The following is a 23,687-nucleotide window of genomic DNA, read 5'->3' on the forward strand; positions in this document are numbered from 1 at the left end:
GTTTAAGTAGAACAGTATTTTTGTTCAAATTTCCTACAACAAAAAGAGAAAAAGAAATTAAAAACATGTTTTAGTCCAGATTTATCAATAAACACAAAAATACAGGGCAAAAATAAAGAATTGTATAATCTTACAGAAAGTACTGTAGAAAATATCCTTTTTGCCACATCTCATTTTAGGAATAATAAATTGATATTCTTATCAATAGGAAATTTAAAACAAAGTTTAAAGAAGGGCTCTATGTATAATTGTGCTTGTAAAGGTAATTCCTTAAGCAGAATGATATTAAATTCAATATCAAATATAGAAATTTAAGATTAACAACATTTTGAAACTTACTAACTAAATAACCCAACTATATTTTATTTTTTGATTAACAAACTGTCATCGAAAGCATGCTGATTATATTTATTTAACGTTTAAGTTTTAATATATATTTTGTGATAGAATAATAAGCATCTCACAAAATTCATAGATTTCAACAACTGAAAAACGTTTATATAATTTTTGATTTTTCAATTTTCTAGAAAGATCAACTTAAACAAATGTTATTTGTAATATTTTTGGAGTGGTTGATGGAGATGGCATGTTTAAGTAGAACAGTTTTTCCTTAGAACCTTTTATTCAAATTTCCTACGACAAAAAGAGAATGAAATTAAAAATATGTTTATCAGTAATGGAATAACACAAAAATACAGGGCAAAAACAAAGAATTGTGCAATCTTATGAAAAGTGCTGTAGAAAATATCCTTTTTGCTACATCTCATTTTAGAAATAATAAATTGATATAGTGAAAAATATTCATCACTAAGAAGTTTAAATAAAAAGAAGAACTCTATGTCTGTTTGTAAAGATAATTCCTCAAACTAAATAAAATTAAATTCAATATCAAATATATAAGCTTAATATTAACAATATTTTAAAACTTACTAGCTAAATAACCCAACTATATTTTATTTTTTAATTAACAAACTGTCATCGATTAGTATGGTGATATTTATTTAACATTTAAGTTTTAATATATTTTTCTTTTAGAATAATAAGCAACTCACAAAATTCATAGATTTCAATAACTGAAAAACGTTTAAATAATTTTTAATTTTTGATTATCTAGAATGCTTAACTTAAACAAATTTTATTTACATTAAGTTTTCATTTGACGTTTGACGTTTACAGCAAACGCGTGCTTCGGCGCAAAACACAATTACTTAAAATCTGTAACTAAAATCTTTTTCCTATTATATCTTTTTATTATTATTTGCAAGTGCATTTGATTAAAATATAATTTGTAAGTTTATCTTCGTATTAAAATGGATTCAAGAAGAAAAAGAAGACATGAACATGATGATAGACGAAAACCTAGTAGGCATCATCGTAGAAAATACGACGATGACGACAGGTTAGTAATTTATTTAATAGTAATTTTAAATTGCTTGCTTTTTAATTTATAGTTCAAAATATATAAATGGTTTATAAAAGTTTGCATAAGGTTACTATTAGCATAACCAATCTGCTAATGAAAGACCTAGTGATGAGCACTAGCTTTTTAATATGTAGCCAAGCAATTCTTTAATTTCTTTCATTTCCCTAGGAGAGATTCACATAAGGAATATTCATGGGGAAAAAAAGAGAAGGATGAAATCAAAACAGAACCTAAAGAAGTAAAAAAAGAACAACCTAATTTTGGTCTTTCTGGCAAACTAACTGAAGATGTAAACACATTTAACGGAGTTGTAATAAAGTATGCTGAGCCTCCAGAAGCCAGAAAACCTAAAAGGCGTTGGCGCTTTTACCCCTTCAAAGGAGAAACAGCAATGCCTACTTTGTACATACACAGACAAAGTTGTTACCTCATTGGTCGTGATCGTAAAGTAGTTGATTTGCCAGTAGATCATCCTTCTTGTTCCAAACAACATGCAGCTCTTCAATATAGATTAGTTACATTTCAAAGGGATGATGGATCTACTGGAAAACGAATAAGGCCTTATTTAATAGACTTAGAATCTGCCAATGGCACATATGTTAACAATAATAAAATTGAACCTAAAAAATATGTGGAGCTTTTAGAGAAGGATGTTATAAAATTTGGATATAGTTCTAGGGAATATGTTTTATTACATGAAAACAGCAAAGACGAAACACAAGATGATGACATTGCCAGTGGAGATGATTTGCCAGTGAAGATAAAAAAAGAAGATGAATAAAATTTTAGTTTAGATTGTATATTAAGTACTTATACTTATATGAACAATAAATATAGATAAAATAATACTATTCTATCATTACTCACATCACATATGAGGAAACACAATTGGAATGTTTTAATTAGTTTTAAAACAATCCTCTTCTACCAAAAGATTTATTTAAATCTTTATGTATCAACTGTTAAAATACATGGGAAGAATTTACATGTACTTTAATTAATAGATTAATATATTTGATTACCATAGAACAATGATTGAAAATGAAGTTAATGCTATAAAAGATGTATAAAATATTTTATGGTTTAACAATTAAATTTCATTTTTTTAAAGAATCTGATCATTGGTAATTAATAGTAAAATAATGGCAATCTAAAAATTAATATATATAAAATATAATAATATATAAATTAATTCAAATATTAAAATATAATATAATTAATATATTATTTTCTAGGTTGGCCACACTTTGATAACAAGTGTGAAGTTCTCAAAAAGAAAGATAAAACTTCAAATAAGAAAAATTTACGTTGTGTGCGTTGTGTGTTTGCAATTTTAACGCAAATATTTAGTTTTAAAAAAATATGACGAATATAAACCTTAAAAGTCTTTATTATGTTGAACACAAAAGCATCAAATATTACAGTGGATTACGAAATCAAAGAAAAGATAAAAAAAGTAGAATCATTAAAAATCGCTATAGCCGAACAGAAATCTGCCAATGATATTAAATTTATAGAATATTCTACTTTGCAAGATTTAATATCAGAAGAAACCAAAGTTTTAAATGAAGGAACTAAATATGTTACACATAATCGTGAATTAATTCGAAATAACCGCAAGTTTCATTGTGACAATGTCAGAAATTTTTGCAGAGACTATGGAGTTAGTAGATGTGTTTCAATAATTGAGGATTTTTGCAAAAAGTCTTCGCATAAACCTGGTAATGAAGAAGTATTTATTGTAAATGAAGTTAAAGCTGTACAATTAGCTATTTCTGAAAATGAAACACTCAAGAAACTTTTAGAAGATACATTGTCAGAAATAAATAATTGTGAGACTAAAATCAAAGAACTTCATGATAAAAATGAGAAGTTGGAAGAAGAGTACAATGAAGGATCAGAAATATTAAGGTAAGCGTCATTTGTACATATATATATATATATATATATATATATATATATATATATAAGTATTAGAAATAAGTTTTACATATTTTATAAAAAGAATTATGTCATTGGAGTCTAATCTTCACAATTGAGGCAATCATTTTTCTATAAACTGAGCAATCCATCTTATTACCAAATATATTTTCCTTCTAAAGCAAATTTATTTAATTTAAAAATCCTAGTACTTTCAATTTAAAAACTAAAATATTAAATGTGATATTAAATACTACAGCAATATGAACTTCTAATATAGCTTGAGATATTTTCGTTTAAAAATATATTGTTTTCTACAACTCTGTTTTAATGATTTTATATCACTTATCAAGTCATTTGTACTAAATTAGACTGAAAGCAGCTATAGCATTATCAAGACAACAGAAAAGAGAACTAGAAATGGAATATTCTAAACTGGAAAACAGTTGTGAGGTAAAAGATATAATGGACACAGAGAAAAAACAAATAGAAGAAGAACCTAAACCGAACAAATTACAAATTGCAGTGAAAAAATCAGAAATAGCTCAAGACGTGAAAAAGAGAATTTCACACAATACTTCCAATTCTTTCAAGAGAGTCAGTGATATTTCCATTGATGACATCATAGACGTTCCAAAAATTATGTCAAATTTAAATACACCTGATCATGTGTTACCGAAATCTTCAACAGCTCGCAAATATAAACCACAACATTTTAAAATAATGGATAATAATCCCCAACCCGAATTTCAACAACAGGATGATGATAAACGTGAAACAATACTTTCTAAACTTAATTTAAGAACAACTTATCGAAATCTGCATAAATACTGTTATCGTAAACCCAAATAATAATATATAGAGGGTATGTGAATTTTCATTCAATATATTTTATAACAAACATACACAAAAATAATATAATAAATATATAAATAAATTGTGGCCTAAGAATTTTAGTAACTGTGTTATTTGGCATTTACAACTTGAACACAAGGCTCTAGGATGCACAATTTACAATAAAAGAATGCTAATATGTTGTTGTCACAAGTTGTAATAAACAAGTTTGAAAGACTAATAATATATCTCACCAAGTTATGAAAAATATGGGTAGATTTAAATGAAGATGCAAAAATTCAATAACAGAGAGCTTACTTTATTACTTAAGGAATTATCAGTAACAAGGTAATTAGATAGAATATGAGCCATATGAGCAAATTTTATTGCAAACAGTGGGAGCCCTATTTAAGAAAACTTTATAATACTTTTGTATTTATGAATCATCAAATGTCATTCTTGATACACCATGATTTTTCATGTATCTTCGATATGCTTTTGCTCTTGCATTTTCTGCTAAGTTCTTTTTCATTTCTTCTTCTTGTATTTTTTTCCAAGCAATAAATTTATCTTTTATCCATAACTCCTCTTCTAAATATTCTTCTTTAGTATGTTCTTCAATGGCATTAAATTGATGTTCTCCTAATTTTAAATTTTTACGTATTAAATATAATTTTTCTTCAGTTCCATAAGGTCTTTTTAAGATATCGAATTTCCAAATCCAGGATGTATACCAGATAATATATTTTGTGATTGTGTATGGTGATATTATTAGTTGAACCCAGAGAATATTCCAAAGGTCAGGTTTTGCATAAGCACCTTTAATATCCATATTATCTTCAATAACCATTCTTATTAACTTCTCTAGCTCTTCTTTTTGTTCTTGTTTATTTTTAGTCTTTTTCTTTCCTGCAGCATCGTTGTTTACCTTGGCTAGTTCTAAGGCTTTATGTCTATATTTAGGAACAGTCATAAAGTAACTTATAGCTGTCTCGTATCTTTGCCAAGCTCCATAATATTGAATAACAGAAATAATAGTTATAGTGACTGCTAAAACGATTCGTATATCTACTTTGGGTGCTACACGCCTTCTATAGTATCGATAGTAATGGGCATAATATTCAGAAGGATTGTCTAACATATAATCATAATCACTTCTAGCTTCTTCATCTTTTAAAATTTCATAGGCTGTAGCTATGGCTTTAAACTTTTCTGTAGCTTCTGCTTTTTTGTCTTCACCTTTTTGTAAATCTGGATGGAATTTTCTAGCTAATTGCCTGTAACTTTTTGAAATTTCTGACTTAGTAGATGACCTAGTAACTCCGAGAATCTCGTAACAATTATCTTTACCGCAATATAAGCCTTCTAACAAATGTGCGCTTGTTTGGTCTAAAACTAATACTATAAAAACTAAATAAAACTTGTTGATGATCATTTTAAAAAGTGTACTACAAATTATTTATAAGAATCTCATTTATTTAAAATTTGTGATGTGTATATTGCAAAAACTATAACACGTCAAACACATGTCGGTGAAATTCTAACCTACATAAGTACCTACGTGACAGTAGTATTGCCATCCATTAGAATTTCTTTTACTAGACTAAGGCGGAAAAATTCAAAACCGTTGGATTTCAAAAAGAAACTAGTGGGGTGTATAGCATCGTGCCTTAAGGCAAATTGCTGGAACTTCCCGTATCGTAATTGGAAATCTTGGTACGTAACCCAAAAAAATACACAAAATGTGTACACATTATTAAAATCTCTATAGAATATCTGATAAATTGATGTACATATGTCCAATAAACATTTTTGACCGCCAAATGACATTTTTTTAACTTATTTTTATTGAGAATCCATAAACGCTAAACCTGCATTCCCAAAAATGTATTCAGTTCTTCATCTTGTCAATACAAGTAAAATGTTTTTTGAATTGTTAAAATCGGACTCCCCGTTCTCTTAAAAACTGAGTTACCGTTTTTGGCACTTTTTGCCCCGTATCTTCGGAACGGCTAGACCTGCTTACGCCAAAAACTAACCAGCACATCTCCTTATCAATACGAATCGAATGTTTTTTGAATTATTCAAATCGGTAGATCGATGTTCCCGAAATCGTCGACGAAAATTTGTATCCGCACACACACACATACACACTTATACATCCATTTTTTATAAGGTATGCCAAAATGTTCAAAAACCTTTGAAACGTAAAGATATATAAAAATTATCATTTTTAATTTTTTTGCGATTACTATAACTTACCCCACGGGAAGTTAAATATAGATTGTAATATAAATTAGCACACCCACATTGGAATAAGCAAATCATAAACCAATCATATTTGATGATTTGCTTTTTATACTTTTTGTATTATTGTATTGTATTCAATATGATACCTGTAATTAAATATAATTATAAACTTCACAAATCTCATTTTCTTTTTTAATTTGTTGTAAAAAAAATAGTAATTTGTTGTAAAAAAAATAGTTGTTGATGATATTCATTAAACATTGTGTGATCATAGGTTTCGTGGTCTTAACTTAAGTGGTTGAATTATAAACATTTAACAGTGTTTGAAAAAGTGGTTTGAGTCAAATTTTGAAAACTCTAACATCACTAAATTAAATTAAATTAAAAATTTATAAATATCAATTCTTGTTGGTAAAGTCAATTATTTACACAAATTGGGAAGATTTTACAAATTGCCTTACGGCAAAATGCCACTGATCCCTAGTTTTTAAGCTTTATAGAGAAAAATTTATTTTATTGTATATATTTCAATATAATTAATAATTATAATAAATCTTGTCAGATGAGAATTAATAAATCATTATTTTATGAATGAACAATGAAATGTCTTGAAATTAAAAAAAAAAGATTTCTGAGGGAAAACATTTGAGTATGAATTAAAATATTTAACAGAAATTAGTCTGATAAAGGAACATCAAATATACATTTATGATAAAGATAAAACATATAATATATAAATAATATTTCAGATGGTGAAAGATATTTGCAAACAAAAAGGTTTTTTTATACAACATACATCTAGTTCTGAAAGAGAAAAACTAAATTAGGTTATTAAAAAATGCATTACGTCTTCCATTTGTTTAGATTCCAAATTTTTATAAAAAAAATTAATACGTTTCGATTCCCAATTTGACTCTTCTTCTTCAGTGTATAAAAACACATTTTAAAAAACATGCGAACCTCACAATGAAGAAAAGTATGGTATAACCGTCATATTAATAAAAAAAAAATCAATATAAAAAATTAAATTAGAATTAACCAACTACTACTAATTAATTTATGAATATGAACCAACAACCATGTTAAGTTGTTTGAAACTAATGAAAGTTGAAAGAAAACTGTTGAAAGACTGAAAGACAGTTTTTTTTTTGAATATTTTAATTTTAAGAACTGTATTGACGTCTTTATAAAAACTTTTTTGTTTATTTTTATACATATATATGTATCTATATCCTATAAAATTTCTATTTAATGTTTATTTGAAAATATATAAAAGTGCGCAAAAAACTCTCCTATATAAACTACCCTTTCCTTTACTCCGCGCCATGCAGAAGTGATTGCCTTTGAAAAGAAAGCATGACATCATTTGCTCATATCTTTTTTTAGAGCCACTCATCTAGGACAAAGTTATGAAAATAAATAAATGAAAAAGTAACCCACAAAGATCGGCAAATTATTATTAATTTGATTAATACCTATAAGCTTGTAAACCGAGTTTTATTACTATTATTATACACTTTTTCTGAGAAAAAATGAAATTCTTTTTCTCACAGGATTATATTTACATGGGTGTAATAAGAAATCATTGCTCTTTATGAGACGAGGAATGAATACTCCTAATCAGCCTCTCTTAGGGACGGTGGTGCTTCATTGACGTGCATCTTATATAGAAATCAGAAACGACGGCTAAAATTATTTTTGTATCAAACCAGAATAATCTGGAAATATTGAATTATTAGGAGATTATGGGTAACATATAACTTAAAATCAAAATAAAATATTATTTTGATTTGATAAAAGTTACACGTTTCTTATGAAGAATACTCGAATATTGGTCGCAAGACTTCAAAATTACTCTAAATATATGCTAATTGCTAATTGCTAATTTTTTAGTTTTTCGACGTTTTAAGATGTTTTGAATCGTTTGACACCTAAATTAGAAAACTCATGTTTATCGATGAAAATCAGTAAGGAGTCCCATTTATTAGTTTTGCGCAATGATCAGCCCATCCGTTTTTTTATTGTTATTTAATATTTAGCATATTAGTGCAATATATGCTAATTGCTTATTGCTAATTTTATAGTTCCTCGACATTTCAAGTCATCTTGAATCGTTCGACACCTAAATTAGAAAAATCGGTTGAACAAATTTCAAAAACTTTAAAACCCATCTTAATCGATGAAGATCAATAAGGAGTCGCATTAATTAATTTGCGCGATGATCAGCCCAGCCGTTTTTTTATTGTTATTTAATATTTAGCCTATTAGTACAATATATGCTAATTGCTAGTTTTATAGTTTGTCAACATTTCAAATCATTTTGAATCGTTTGACACCTAAATTAGAAAAATCGGTAGAACAAATTTAAAGCACATCTTTATCGATGAAGATCAATAAGGAGTCGCATTAATTATTTTTGCGCTACGATCAGCCCAGCCGTTTCTTTATAGTTATTTTTTATTTGGCCTATTAGTGCAGAATATTAAATATATAGATTAAATATCAGAATTCTTTGTCAATGTTTTCGCCAAAAATCATAAACCAATTATGAAAATTCCAAAAATATCCGGAAAATGTTGGGATTCGTGCTAAATAGTTTTTGGTAAAGATCTGCTGAGACGAATTGTCGAAAAATATTTTTTGTCGATTATATGGTTTTTCTTAACTTCCTAAAATATCATAGCCCTCCCGAAAGGTTTTGCAATTATAACAATTCATCAAAGTTTTAGGAATCGCATAAAAGTTTCAAAATATGGTAACAATTTTAAAAGTAGCTAAAATAAATTCTTATTGATTAGGTGGATTAGGCATAGATATCGGAAAGTGTCTGCTACTTTAAGGTAGCTTTAAGGCAAAATTTTACTTACACCTAGTTAATTTCTTAATTTTGGTCCAAAAAGTTTTTTTTCTGAATCAGTTCTTTTGTTCAAAAAATGTTACAAGTGTATTATAATCACCAATAAAAAATAAAATAGGTAAAAATAAGCATAAGATTGAATGTATAAAAAAGATCTTACAAAGTAAAAATTTGGGACTAAAGGTGCTACATTTTTATTTGTATTATCCTTAAACTACTTATTGTAAATTTACGAAATAATTTAGGCTTTATGATTATAATCGATTGTAAATTTTCAACGGTTTATTATCTTTTTTTTTAAAACATTAGCATATAAAGATTAATATACAATTATAATATTAATGAGTTCCCATATTAATACTACTCATTTTGATTCTCTGACTACTATAATTGGAAATTGATTGATTGATCTGAATGAAATTTTGCTGAAACTAATGAAACATATAGCCAAGGTTTATATAAAAGAGCATACAATGTAATAAAATAAAAATTCTTGAATGGAAACAAATTGATTTAAAAAATTCAAAACAACAATTTTGCCTAATCGAATGATACCTTTAGCAAATTTTAAAAACACCAATAAATGATGCATTGTTCAGATGTAATAAATCTTGAAATAATGCAATATTATATTATATTATCATATACACATTATAAAAATAACTTAACATTTCCATTTTTATTAAAAAACACGTGTTTTTTAATAAACATGGAAATGTTAAGTTATTTTTATTGGATCCAGTACTGGATCCAATCAGGCGTATGAATACCGTATCTAATATAAGTAATTGATTTATAAATAAGACACTGAATTTAATTTAATATCAATTATCGATAGTTCAGATTTTTTAAATAAATCTAATATTAGGATAGTATTATATCATGGATATTAATAATCTTTAAAAAACTTCAAATTTTATTTTTATTAAATTAAAATTTGGACCCAATCAGGAACTAATAAGCATGGACCCAATAACCATATTCCAAGTACTACCAAAGGTATACATGCACTAATAATCGTCGAATAAAAAAGTTGAGGATTTGATAAGATCATGTTTGCGAATGCGTAGAAGATTTCAGAAGAAATATGTCATCTGAACAGTATATAAGTTGATCATCTGTCGCGGCCGAAGACAGTAGTGCTGTGTCAAACCAACCCCATCCATTTGAAACACTCTGTCTTCTTGTATATAAATAATATTAACAACTTTTATTTGATAATTTGACGATATCTAAAGTTACAACAATTATTACTAACATATTTAAAAAAATCTTTTGCAAGTGGTTTTTGAAAATTATTTTTTCTTGGTGCAACTTGTTTTTCGGTTCAATTGTGGTGATCAACAGAAAGGTAAGTGGGGAAGAAATTAGCCAAAAAATGTTGAGATAATATGGATAGATGATACAACAATTTCCTTGGATTTCACTGTCTTTGCGTTGTGTATACGTATACATATTTTATTTTTTGCAAATATTTTTTTACCCATACTTTATTATATTATTAGCAATTTTGCCTATTAATTTTAAACTTTAAATAAAATTGGATAAAAGGTCTAGCTAAAACTTTAAATAGAATTGGATAAAATGAAATGCATATATAAAATTTTGCATAAGCTATTTTCATAAACTATTTTTTTAATGAAATAATATCATATATAACAATATTGAAATTATAATTATAGTCTTAGTAGATAAATATTAAAGTGTTCTTTCTAATTATCTACTTTATTACGAATTAGTATTATGAATAAATTCTTATTAACAAAAGAAGAAGTACCTTTCCATCGAAACTTGCAAAAATTATATCATTTTCATTTGCATTCAACTTTATTATCAAATTTTAAAATAAAATTATTATTTTATATACAACAAAGTACAAATTTATTCTTCATTATTCTGAGTCAAATGAAGGTTTAAATATGGCTAATAAATTTCATTTTTTGTAAAAATAATTTTAAACTTTTAAACAGTATATTTTTGAAACTGTTTCATGAACAGAGATATTAGTATAGCTAAAACTGCTATTTAAATAATTTTTCAAACTTTATCAAACTTTTCACAGAAACTAAAACTTTCTGTGTAACGTTTGGTTTAAAAATGACTTCAAATTTGCCTCTCATAAGGAAAAAAGCTACGTAAACAAAGGTGGTAAAGAGCCTTTACCTTGCAACCAAATCTTATATAGACTACCTGATATCAATCAGTAGTAATATCTATTTTTACTTATATTTATTAAAATCAGAATTAAAATAGATCAAATATTCGTAGACCAACTTTTGAGTTACCTTGTAGAAGCCATCAGTTGAATAAATTAATAAAACAAAATCTGAATTCATGTCAATGTCTTCATATAATAACAGAAAGAAAATAATTCATTATTTTAAATATATTTTTTAAATTTGATTTTTAACATAAATTTTATGCATCTCAGTCTGGTGTGAGAGATAGTACAAAATATTTATACAACAGTAAAAAATCCATATAATTATTATTATTAATTCATAGATGGGCTACCCAAATGGTTGTCCTATTTCTAAGTGATGAATTTTTTATTATAATTTCTCTGATACCTATTTCTCTTATACAATTTTCTATTGATGCAGCAGTACTGAGTAAAGACTAATTTAATTTTACTTGGAAACATATTGCTATCGTTATTTCCAAGTAATAACCGCGATTACTACTGCTTGATATCAAGCTATCCGAAAAGGGTATCTAACTTGGAGCAACTGATGTGGAGACCATAGCTCTAATTACCAATCCACGGGGGTGACCTTAATTTAAAAAAAAAAAAAAATTTTCTCTTTGTTGACTCCTAATAACCGAATAAAAACAACTGCATAATTTCAGAAAATATTAGATGGTCGTAACTAAAGGCAGCATTCGAGAAAGTAATTAATTCTTATTTTTTTTATTAATATATTATTGATGATTTTTGTTAGGGAAGGCAACTTATACAATTATTTATCAAAATAGTCATTAAATTTTTTTTTAAATTCTTCGACTGCTGTTTCTATTACAATTATCATCGACATTCAGACAGTTATTTAAACTTCGGTGTCCACTTGCAGTTCCTCACAATAGCCTTCGAAAAAGTAAATAATTTTATTTTATTTACTTTAATTTTTTTTTTTTATTAATATATTATTGATGATTGTAGTTAGGAAATGCAACTCACGTGTCTATTTATTAAGTTGCTAAAAATTATTTTTAAAAATATTTTTATTTCTATTTCTATTACAATTATCGTCGACTTTCAGACAGTCATTTAAACTTCGGTGTCCACGTGCAAATCCGCACAATAGCGGTTAATTCAGTATTTTGATAATTATCAAGTAGGAGGTATCCCTCAGTGAGATGTCAAAATATCTTCTACTTAATAAAGCGCATTCATATAGCATTTCAAGTCCAAATAAACATATTAAACTTGTTTACGAACTCAGGAAGAGATGATTTTATTGCGATTTTAAATGTATTTACTAACGCGTAAAGAAAATACATTAAAATTGTCATTAAAACCTTTATTCAAGTTCGATGCTCATTCATGTGCAAATATTATTAAATACGAAGCAATAAAAAATAATCGATAATACTCTTTTTACTACATCATAACGTTAAGATTATGTAAGAGTAAATATAACATTTTAATCGGCTGTGACATTTGATTGAGGAAAAGTATAGATTTGAAAGAAGCAATTATTTATAACGTTAAGGACTTATTTCATCAACATTGCAAGATATCTATTGAGTGCAAGATTACGTGGAAAACAGAAGCACGATTTATTTTATCTGAAATAGAGCCTTATAATTTTGTGTAAAAGTTCGTCTTTCGAGTCACCTATTAAAGACTATTAGTCATTTATATCGACGCAGCTCATAAAAACTCTAATATTCTTGTGGAGTATAATAAAAATATATAAGAAAAAGTTAAATTTTACCCAAAAAATGAGTTCCATAAAAAACCGTGTAACTCGAAAAATTCTCTCTTATATAGAAAAACCGTGCTAACGAAGATCACTTCACAAAAGCCCTTTATATCAGTTTCTAATATGATGAATTACAAATACATTGAACGATAAATAAATATATCAAACACATTTAATACATTTTAAAATATTTATTATTTATTTCAATTTTAAAAATGAAAATTAGAAATTCACCTAATAATAAGTTGATTGCGATTGGTGGAGTGACTAAGGCGGATGCTGAGTACGCCATTATGGGGTGCAAGAAATGGAAAAGGGTAGGCCAGAACTATGGACGGAGATAGTAAGGCAAAAAATCTTCCTCCCAACCAATTTTATAACATTAATGATAAAAGAAAGGATATATGGAATGTTATATAATTATATACAATCAAATAAAAGAAATTGTAAAGATAACTCATAAAATGTATATGATCAATGTATGTGTATAAAAAGTCAACAAATAAACAATAAGTTGATTGCGATAAATAAAACTTAACATTCTATTTTTGTTTTTGATCATCAAACAAGCTAGCTTATACACACATAAAATTTAGTTTGGGTCATAAAACGGGGAGTTCTCATGTTATACACATATTTCCATTATAGACATAGACTACTAAGAATTCGTATTAACATACATTTTGTATTGTTGTATTTTGACAGTAAAATAAAAATGTTATTGTATATATTAGCCAATTATAGTTTATTATTTATTATTGAGTAGTTTAGTGTAGTTTAGTGTTTATTATTGAGAGTATTATTTAGTGTGAATGAAAAATTAATAAATTTTATTAAAAAATATTATTTTAAAAAATCGTGTTAGATTGAAAACGTGTAAAACGAGTACCTTATAAAACGGAGGATAGGTGTATTCTGTATTTTAAAAAATAGATACTATAATCAACTAAACAAGAAAAATCAAGGTTTGCCACTTGCTTACTACAAATATATATCAATTAAAAATTTCAGGTAAATAAGTCGTGATAATAGAATTTTAACTATTTTACTTTTAATAAAAAAATGACACAATTTTGAACAAAGTAGGATCCACATTTAATAAAATTCTGTGTAAAAATTCGGGTTCTGTTTCATCTATGTATTAGAGATGTTGCCGTTGCCATTTATATCCCTGAAGGCAATAAAGACAGAATTACTTGTAAAATATTATAAAAGTATTAATAAAAATATATCAGAGAAAGTTAAATTTTTCTAATACTATATTCTATGTTTTAAAAAAATAAAAATAAAATCATATAAAAAGTAAATGATATATTAAATATATATTGATATACACATATCAGTTAACTATATAGTCTTTATTTTCATATCGAAATCGAAACAAATTTGACTAAATTTTTAATAAATTAATTTTCTTCCGATCTTTCATATCATAAATTTGACGCCTCTATCACAATTTATTAATATTCTCTCAATATTTTGATGCAAATTATTTTTGATAAATCATTCAACCTTTCACTTTGATTACGCAAAATTATTTCCGCGTTCTATTCGGATTAGTTAATTTTATGTGGAATTAGTTTTTATTGAGCATTACGTTACATCCTTAATAAAATAAATTGCAAAACATTAAATCGATCGACGTCATAAGCATAAAATCATATTTGTTTATTTATTATTATAAAATATTATAAAATATAGAGTAATAATGAATAAATATGTACAAAATTGAAGATAAATCAACACAAAAGGAATAATTTTAATACTTTTAGTAAGGTCTCTGTGTTTGAAAGTTTCATTTAATTTTATTCAAGATAATATTTTATTTTATCTTTGTAATAATAATGCTCGATTTTTTGTTTTTACTATAGTATGTATATGTTTTCAAGAGACTTTTCTATATTCTTACCTAATGATAGAAAAACTATCCATCGTTTCCTTATATGATGGATCTCTACTATAATAGCAAAGCTTATTAAATCAAGTCTAAGATAATAGAATCCGTAATGTATTTGGTTCCTCAAGTTACAATGTAAACACCATATACAACATACATATGGAATAAAATATAGAAAAATAAAATATATAAAAAACACGCACATGAGATAAAACATAAAACCTCCCGAAAACATCATTCTTCAATTCATTTAATATTATATATTGAGTAACATATTAAAAAAGAATTTTTTTATATAGTCCATAAAATATTCTCAAACTAGAAAGTCAAGTATTATATGGTTTACGGTTAGAAATAACAATATAATTTATTGTTATTTATTATCACGAGTTTAAACGGTATTGAATATAAATTAATTTGTATTAATGATAAAATTTTACAAAAAATAGTACAGATGATAAATAAAATATATTACTAAACCAGAAAGTCTACAAAATTGTCTTATTTCTGATAAAATGAGGAGCTTTTCATAAACAGACAGAAAATTAATTACTATTTCAGAACACCGGAATAGTTTGAGTAAAAATAATATTTTTTAGATCAAATACGTTATTAGGCACAGCAAATGTTAATAATAATAAAACTTGGATATTTTCTACATTTTTTATGAAAATTAATTTTAATTAATATATGAAACTATCATCTGCCAGTCGAAAAAGTTGAATATTGAATCAATCATATAAAAGTTATAAATACTGAATCAATCATATATATGTACACTCGTATGCATGTACATATATATATTAGGGTGGGTCAAATTGTATAAACCTGAAAAACTGAGGCCCAGTTATCGATTTTATTTCTACGGGTCAATTCAAGAAACTTTTCCGAAAAAAACATTGCTCGAAGTGAGTTCTAATCCAATCAAATTCCAAACCAATCCTGCAAATTTTTCAATAAAAAATCTTTTCAACAGCAATTTGACCTACGTATTCTGTAAGCTGTTTTTACTATATATATCTTGATCTAAAAATTTTCTCTAGAAGACAACCCAGTGGTCAAATACTTCCCTTTTTATGTGTAGACTGTAATATTAGATATGTATTTATAATAGTGTTGGTGTTGCAGCAATACCCACGAAAGGCCATTTATACTTGAAATTATATTCAAGATCTATAATCTCAAGTGAAAATTTGATATCATACTGCTTGATATCATATCATATCATTTGGTTGTTAACTAACTAATCACAGTGTATAAGGTATTGTCTACATATGTTTTAAATATCCTTTCGGAATTTGATACAAATTAATTGATAGTCAAAAGGAACGCCTTGAAATACAAGGATTTGCAGTGCCATTTGAAAATTGATGTCTCTGATCTTTGTATTATTTTTCATCTCTTAGGAATAAATAAATTAATTAATTAATCAATTAAGTAGTTGATATTAAATCTAAGTATATTGAATGAATAATTTTATAAATTACATACATACTAACATCGCACAAAAAGATATCTTATATATTTTCTCTATTTGATATCGAATGTACATGTGAAGTGACTTTTTGCGATCATTTCTCTGGGTTATGAAAGTGAATTTATCGAGCCCGATTAATTATATTTCGCAAACAAACGACGAATTGGCTGTATATTGCTATTTTTTCATTATCTTTCAATGTCCTAACAATAAAGAAGACAAGTTTGTTCGCATTGAGCCGATACTCGCGGGTGGTAGATTAAAATGCTCCAAGGGCAAACTATGGACAAGATGTGGTTATAAGTGATAAAATAAAAATACAGATGACATATACTCGATGATCCAATTGTTGATTGCTCTCTTAACTGATCACAAGACTAACTTTCTATTATTTCGATTGGTAAGTTAGGAGAATTCAGATGAAAACGGAGAACAGGCAAATTGATCAAGGTTCTATGATTGAATATCACATTTTGAATGTTAATTATAAAAATATTCGGCTATTGTTTCTCATCTAGAAGTGAATATTCCATGGCGTAACGGTTAAGCTCACTGTCTTGTGTAAACAGGGCCGTGAATCCGAATCCTCTGGATAACCTTATATGAGTAGAGATATCAATTTTTACTTGAATATATAGATCAACAATATGTGCCCAATTAAAAATAGTCCATTTCGGGAACTGCGGTGTGAAATGGCAATAGGAAATGTCTCACACAATTCTTTCCAGAATCAGGCTGTAGTTTAACTCAGGTCACGCTCCTGCTCCATGGCAACACTATCATTATCTAGCATTTTGGATCTTATAATTTGATGCAATAGATAATAAATTTACTATAACAAATTCGAATATTCAAAATTTTGGTCCTCTTAAAAAAAACTTAAAAACTGTGATACAAAAAAGTGAAGTAAAATAAATTATCTGTCTTACTACCATGTTCCAATAAGATTTATTATTCTGCTTTTCAAAAATGATGCTGTGGAATGTTCTCGGATTGCACGAGTAAAAAGGCGAATTTCTAAAGAATTCACATAGATGTAATTATCGAGGAATTTGAAGCAGCATCCGTATTTTTTTTTCATCCCATAAACTTTATAACAATTCCCCGAAAGAAAGTTCGTCATGATCAAATTGTATAGTTAATATCAAGCGTTAAAGATTATGCTTCAAGATGGTAGAGTTTTGTTGTACGAAATAGATCTACCTGTAGACTGTAGAGAAGAAATATTTAGAAATTGAGTGGTTTTCTGAAAAAATGAAAAAGACATCAAACACTCAAAATTATAGTTATTAATGCAATGTAAAACATCAAAATGACATGCTGTCGAACCCTGTCAGTAAAAACATTTGTGCGCTTTGGATTGGATCATATAAATTAGCAGATAGTTATAGTTCGCATACCCATACTTCACCATGGTACTTAATAGAAGACCACAGATTCTTCAATGGATACATACTATTTCAACTTTATTCACATGTATTTAACTTTTTTTAAATAATTTACTTGAGAATGTTAGAAATTAGAAAAAATATTTGGTATTTACCTGGGTGAAACAGTTGACAAAAACTACCCTAAAATCTTGCTATATTGCAAATTTAGATGCAACTAGTGTGGCTAAACAAATAGCACATTAATATAATACATGATATATATATTTTTGTATTCGTGTTTGGTCATTAACCCTTAAACTACTGGACCGATTTTTGTATAAACCAAATTTGGAATCTAATCTTAATTCACAAATCAGACAAATTATTCAATTAAAGAATTATAATCTACTAATTAATACATTAAGATTTTAAATGCATGTAATGATTTACTTTTTATTGGACACCTAGATATAATTTTCATTATTATTACTAAAACAAGTAAAGTGTATTCCCAATAAAGATATACCCCTAACAATATTAGAATTTGATGTATTCAAATATATGCCCATGTATTTTAATATTTGAAAGCAGAGGGCAAAATTATTATTATTAAAAACAAGTGAAGTGTATTCCCAATAAAGATAAACCCCTGGGCAATATTAGAATTTTAATGTATTCATGGATATACCCATGTATTTTAATATTTGAAAGCAGAAGGCAAAAGATGTAAAACCAACCTTTACCTTGATTATTACAACGTCGCTATCAGAAGATAAATGGCATTGTTTGAAAATTCACAACTAAAATATTTTTTTTCGTTGTTAGTTTTATTTAGTTTATTTAATTGTTTTATAAAATGTATTGTTATTTTTAAGTTAGATACAACAGATTTTTTTCTATAACTTCTATAAAAATCTTACACATAGATGGGGTAAAAATGACCAACTGAACTTTGGCTGACTTTTCCTTGGCAATGGTGTAAGCAATAAAAAAATTGTAAATAAAAATTAAGTTTAAAAGAGCAATTTTACAAGAGATACATTAAATAAATAGTTACTCCAACTCTGATGATGAAATATTTTTGACGAAATACTTGATCAAGGTTATACACAGTGTTTTTTCTAAATTTACTCATGGAATTTATATTTCGCATTGTTTGATAATGTAGCTATTATATAGTAAAATCCCTTCAAAACTAAAAATAAGACATTTGTTTTGTTTGCCTCTTGGATGACAAATTTTAGGAATGACAAATGTTAGAAAAATAATAGAAGAATACATTTGTATAATTAGGATTCATTAGGAATTTTACTGAACATAGTTTGATTGTTATTTGTTTGATACTTGTTATGTGTTGTGATGTAGTTCATTCGGTTTGGACAATAGAATTACTTAAAGCCAAATTGGAGTTTTTTGTGCCCAACCCTATCCTATATAAAAAAGAAAAATACACAGAGAAAAAAATATGAAAAAAAGCAATGAACCTAAAACAACTAATAAAAAACTAATAAATAAATAATCTAATATCTAATGGTGACAAATTGCTGGAACTTTGCGTACCGTAATGAAATGTTCGGAGAATAACAATTATTTTCAATTAAATGTAACTTTCATTATTCGTTTTTTATAGACAAGAGATAAGAGCTTATTAATTGGACGACAGCGTTGATATATGTTTATATGAAAAGTAAATAAACAAAACCTAATCAAGCGGAGTTAGAATAAAATACTTTATATCATTTTTATAATTTCAAATCGGTTGTTTTGTGTGCCTGAAATTGTGGACGAAAAATTGTATCCACACAACACACACATACATCAATTTTTTTCTAAAGAATGCCAAAATGTTCAGAATCTTCTCAAACGTGAAGATATGCAAAAAATTTCAATATCATTTTGGACGATTACAATAACTTACTCTGCGGAAAGTTAATAATAAAATAAATAATCGTTAATTATTACTGATATAATTATTATATAAGTTTCATTGAAGTTTTATGTCTTCTATCGCGATGCACACTTTGCGAGGCGCGTTGCAGCTCGGAGGACCGCAGCAAGTGAATCTCGGTGCTGTCGCGGCGGGCGCATGAAGCGCAGACTGTAAAATGTCGGTTAACAGTGCGACGTGGTCATAAAAGCAAACGCGTGCCCGGTCGTGCGTCAATCGCAAAAAGCGTGCCGAAATGACGTTATTAAGACCATATGAGAATCTGTGCAACCCAGCAACGTGAAAAAGTGCCATCATGTGCCACTGTGTTAGACAATTGTGCCAAAAATCATGTATTCCGCTGCAGAGCGGCAATGTCTCTAATGAGTCACATCCTGTCCAGCGTTACGGAATTCAACATGGCGACGAATTTTATCACTTAGGAGCTCTCATCGAGTGACCGATATATTTTCGAATACCACACTTTTTCTATAAGTTCTATGATATATCACTTATAACCTGATTAATGTTTCTTGAAGCATTTAATTTAATATATTCTAACTAGATCAGGAGACGCTTCACAACCATTACCGGTGTTTTTGAACACGCTAACAAGATAATCGCACACTACTTGCAGTCTGACACATTCTATTAATAGATTAACAAAATATTTCAATCAAAATTCATCTATCTACTTAACAATTCTCAAGGATCAGTGAAATTTTGTAATTTTATTCAATTTTACAGATTAAAATGATAGCCTTACTAATATTCACTAACTAAATCCATTACAAGTGGTGACTTTGAGGACATGGACTTGGTGACCTTATAATTGCACTAGTTTTTATTCAAAACATTGAATAATCTAACCTGGTGATATTTAATACTATTTATCACTAAATGTTTTACCATTGAATGATCTAACCTGGTGATATTAAATACTATTTATCACTAAATGTTTTACCATTGAATGATCTAACCTTGTGATATTAAAATACTATATATCACTAAATATTTTACCTTGTGTTGTGAATTGTGGACATCAGTGTCGGAGAGCGGTAATTTCGAACGATATCTGCCCCGGATGCAAACTTAATGTGCTTTTGTCGTCGAAAAACTTTTTACACGAAAGTGCTATGGTACGGATCACATGATGTACAGGTTTAAGTATAACAAACTAATTAAATGTTCCAGGTCAGTTGAATAATTTTTTGTTATCTAAGGCAAGCATAAATATATAGTAGAGACGTAAAAATTTAAAAGAAGTATGAATGGGTGAAATGTAACATGTTTTTTGTTCGTTCATGTAGAAAATCATGCCTTTTAATTAAATATATCTATGCAAAATGTAAGGAAAGTACTGCAAACTAATTGTTTTAACCTAGTTTGATGTCAAGTCAACATGAGTTGATTACATTTAAGACTAGAATAGTAAGCAAATATGCCCATTGCAGAAGTTGCCTAGTTTTTTTTTTAAATAAGTACATCTACGAATTATATAGGAGTGCCGGCTTATTGTAAAAGGGTAAATAGTAACAATAGGATCCTAAACCATATTAAAATACCTTTTTGTCTCGATAAAACCGCCCTGCATAATATTGTCATAATAGCTACTGTCCCACAAGCCGATGCAGTAAACAGAATTGTGCAGGTGCGTCATTTTTGATAGGTGATATAAGATTGATCTAACATAAAATTAGGCTGCATTCTTATTATCGCAAATTTTAAGTGTTATATATATTATATATATATATTATTTTTTTTTTTTATAATGTTGAGAATAAATTATCTGAGACATTATTGTGGTTTTGGTCGTTTCTACTTGCCTCAAAAACGGGGTAAGTTATATATAACACCACACTTTTTGTAGAAAATTGTGGTGTTATAATGAACAATAGTTTTGGAATTATTTTACTTGATTCGGTAGATGAATAGTTTAAGCATCTGTCTAGCTTTAATTAGTAGAAATATAATCAGTGGATCTAAAGATATATTTGTTTAAAAAAACTGATTAGAATTGCCACTTGAAACGCAATTTTAACTACTTTTGAAAGTTATTAAAATTTGATAGAATCTCTAAATGGATCAAAAACCAACTCATAAATAATGAATAATTCTGGGGGTAACAATGTATATTTGGAAGATAATTATGACATCACCTCAACATTAAAATAGAATGTACTATTGTAGTTTGTCTCTAAATAAAAACATTATTTATTAAGTTTTCTTTATTTAACTGTAATTGAAGAAATAAATATATTCGTACCGAAATTTCAGGATCGGACGATATTTTGAATGGTTCATAAAAATCGCAAATTCTCCCCGGAAATAATAAATACAGAAACATTTATTAAAGGAATTTCCCAAAACGAAATCGATGGCATGTAATTATTTCCTGTTGTCGGTGTAATAAAATTCCTATAAAATAAATTACGTCGATAAATCGGCAAACCACAAGGATGAGATTACAAATGAATGGTTCATATTTTTTATGAACTGGACATATTTTTTGGCCGTTGCAGAAAGCCTCATTGGCATTACCTTTTCTCAAAAAAGAAACCGACATCATAGGATTAACCTGGAAGAATCGGGAAACCCACTTCTTATTTATGACAAACAGAACGAAATTGATATAAAAAATATTCAAGATAAAAGGCGCCAGTTTGACGCATTGAATGTACGGTTCAAAATTAACCAGAACTTAGAGCTCGAACTAAATTCATGTTTAAATTAGTATTGACGCAAATTAAATATGCAAAACAAAGATCTATGATCTAATACTAAGAATTGTCTATCATCAATCTTCTTCCGCCATACGAGATCAAATTCTAATTAAATCTATTCACATTTTCGATATTGTATGTTTGTTATACGCATAGAATAAAGAAACTAATGAAAAACCTATAAAAATCTATTTTTGTATATATTTCTAGTAATTTATTTATTCAGTCAGGCTTCATAAGCTTTATGAAGAATTTATATCAAATGAAATATTTTGGACCAACATTTCACAAAGAAAAATAAATGGTTCCAAGCCAAAGCTCGGTATTAGTTATAATAAGAACTAGTAGTAAAATTTATGAAATGGCTATAAATGATTTTGGGAATATTCAGAAAATAACTATAAATGAAAATAAAATGATCCAAAACATAAGTGTTTGACGTCATATTATTGCATTAGATTTATAGAATTATGACTACCTAATTTAGATGCTATAGAGTGGAATTTACCAAGTGCTAATTATCACGATCACTTATTCTGAATACACAATTAGCAATGGCCAGATAAAATCATACCTATGACACAGCAATAAAATAGGAAGAGCAATAAAATTATTATGAAAATTCGAAGTGGAAGATACCCTCGAAGTAAAAAATTATTCGTCATTTAAAAAGAAATTATGCATTTAATCATTGGTTTTAACCTAAATCAATTTGTAAACCATTCATTTATTCTCTTGGCAAATTTTAAAAAACTATAAATATTTATCTATTCAACATACATTTTCACTCTGTTCTAGTAGGATAGAACAGGTTGATCCAAAACTTGGATAAAATATGTAATTGAATTTAAGTTTGTTTGTATAAGTATTATTTCAAAGAAATTATGTCTGGTGAACATCAGTAATGGACAAAAAATATTTCGAACTCTAATAGAGAATTTTTATAATGTTATTTGAATTAGCAATTTCGTTAGCTGCCACTACTTTTATTATGATGATTTCAGTTCAAATCACAAAAATTATAGTCTCGAATTAATTGAAATTTATTTTGCGTTCCTCTAATTAATAGTTATGTAGATCAAT

General features: G+C 27.2%; 4 protein-coding genes across 4 annotated transcripts in view; 3 read left to right on the top strand and 1 right to left on the bottom strand.

Annotated features, from left to right (window-relative positions):
- The first annotated feature begins 1,164 nt into the window (after positions 1–1,164).
- On the top strand, positions 1,165–2,276 carry LOC113366706 (smad nuclear-interacting protein 1-like). Its single transcript, XM_026608362.1, has 2 exons — positions 1,165–1,399; positions 1,592–2,276. The coding sequence occupies exons 1-2, from the start codon at positions 1,311–1,313 to the stop codon at positions 2,202–2,204; spliced, it is 702 nt and encodes a 233-aa protein (XP_026464147.1). The 5' UTR covers positions 1,165–1,310; the 3' UTR covers positions 2,205–2,276.
- Positions 2,277–2,750: 474 nt separating this feature from the next.
- On the top strand, positions 2,751–4,239 carry LOC113368171. Its single transcript, XM_026609740.1, has 2 exons — positions 2,751–3,334; positions 3,715–4,239. Exons 1-2 carry the CDS (start codon positions 2,817–2,819, stop codon positions 4,193–4,195), a joined length of 999 nt encoding a protein of 332 aa, XP_026465525.1. The 5' UTR covers positions 2,751–2,816; the 3' UTR covers positions 4,196–4,239.
- A 48-nt stretch (positions 4,240–4,287) lies between these two features.
- On the bottom strand, positions 4,288–5,710 carry LOC113365784 (dnaJ homolog subfamily C member 25 homolog). The gene has a single exon (XM_026607327.1). It carries the CDS (start codon positions 5,610–5,612, stop codon positions 4,614–4,616), a length of 999 nt encoding a protein of 332 aa, XP_026463112.1. The 5' UTR covers positions 5,613–5,710; the 3' UTR covers positions 4,288–4,613.
- Positions 5,711–13,425: 7,715 nt separating this feature from the next.
- The window catches only part of LOC113366861 (polycystin-2-like), a 15,209-nt gene continuing 4,947 nt past the window's right edge, over positions 13,426–23,687 (top strand). Inside the window, exon 1 of the mRNA XM_026608511.1 lies at positions 13,426–13,527. Coding sequence (XP_026464296.1) covers positions 13,426–13,527 — 102 coding nt within the window. The remainder of the gene's footprint in view (positions 13,528–23,687) is intronic.

The sequence above is a fragment of the Ctenocephalides felis genome, unplaced genomic scaffold (assembly GCF_003426905.1).
Source record: "Ctenocephalides felis isolate EL2017-DRISC unplaced genomic scaffold, ASM342690v1 CF-g0.4_SCAFFOLD_01170, whole genome shotgun sequence".
Lineage (NCBI taxonomy): Eukaryota > Metazoa > Arthropoda > Insecta > Siphonaptera > Pulicidae > Ctenocephalides > Ctenocephalides felis.

Excerpts from the sequence above, each read along its gene's own strand:
- LOC113368171 (XM_026609740.1), top strand. The coding sequence starts at position 2,817 with ATGTTGAACACAAAAGCATCAAATATTACAGTGGATTACGAAATCAAA. Across the intron at positions 3,335-3,714 it reads GAAGGATCAGAAATATTAAG|ACTGAAAGCAGCTATAGCAT; the intron begins GTAAGCGTCATT and ends GTACTAAATTAG.
- LOC113365784 (XM_026607327.1), bottom strand. The coding sequence starts at position 5,612 with ATGATCATCAACAAGTTTTATTTAGTTTTTATAGTATTAGTTTTAGAC.
- LOC113366706 (XM_026608362.1), top strand. The coding sequence starts at position 1,311 with ATGGATTCAAGAAGAAAAAGAAGACATGAACATGATGATAGACGAAAA. Across the intron at positions 1,400-1,591 it reads AAATACGACGATGACGACAG|GAGAGATTCACATAAGGAAT; the intron begins GTTAGTAATTTA and ends TCATTTCCCTAG.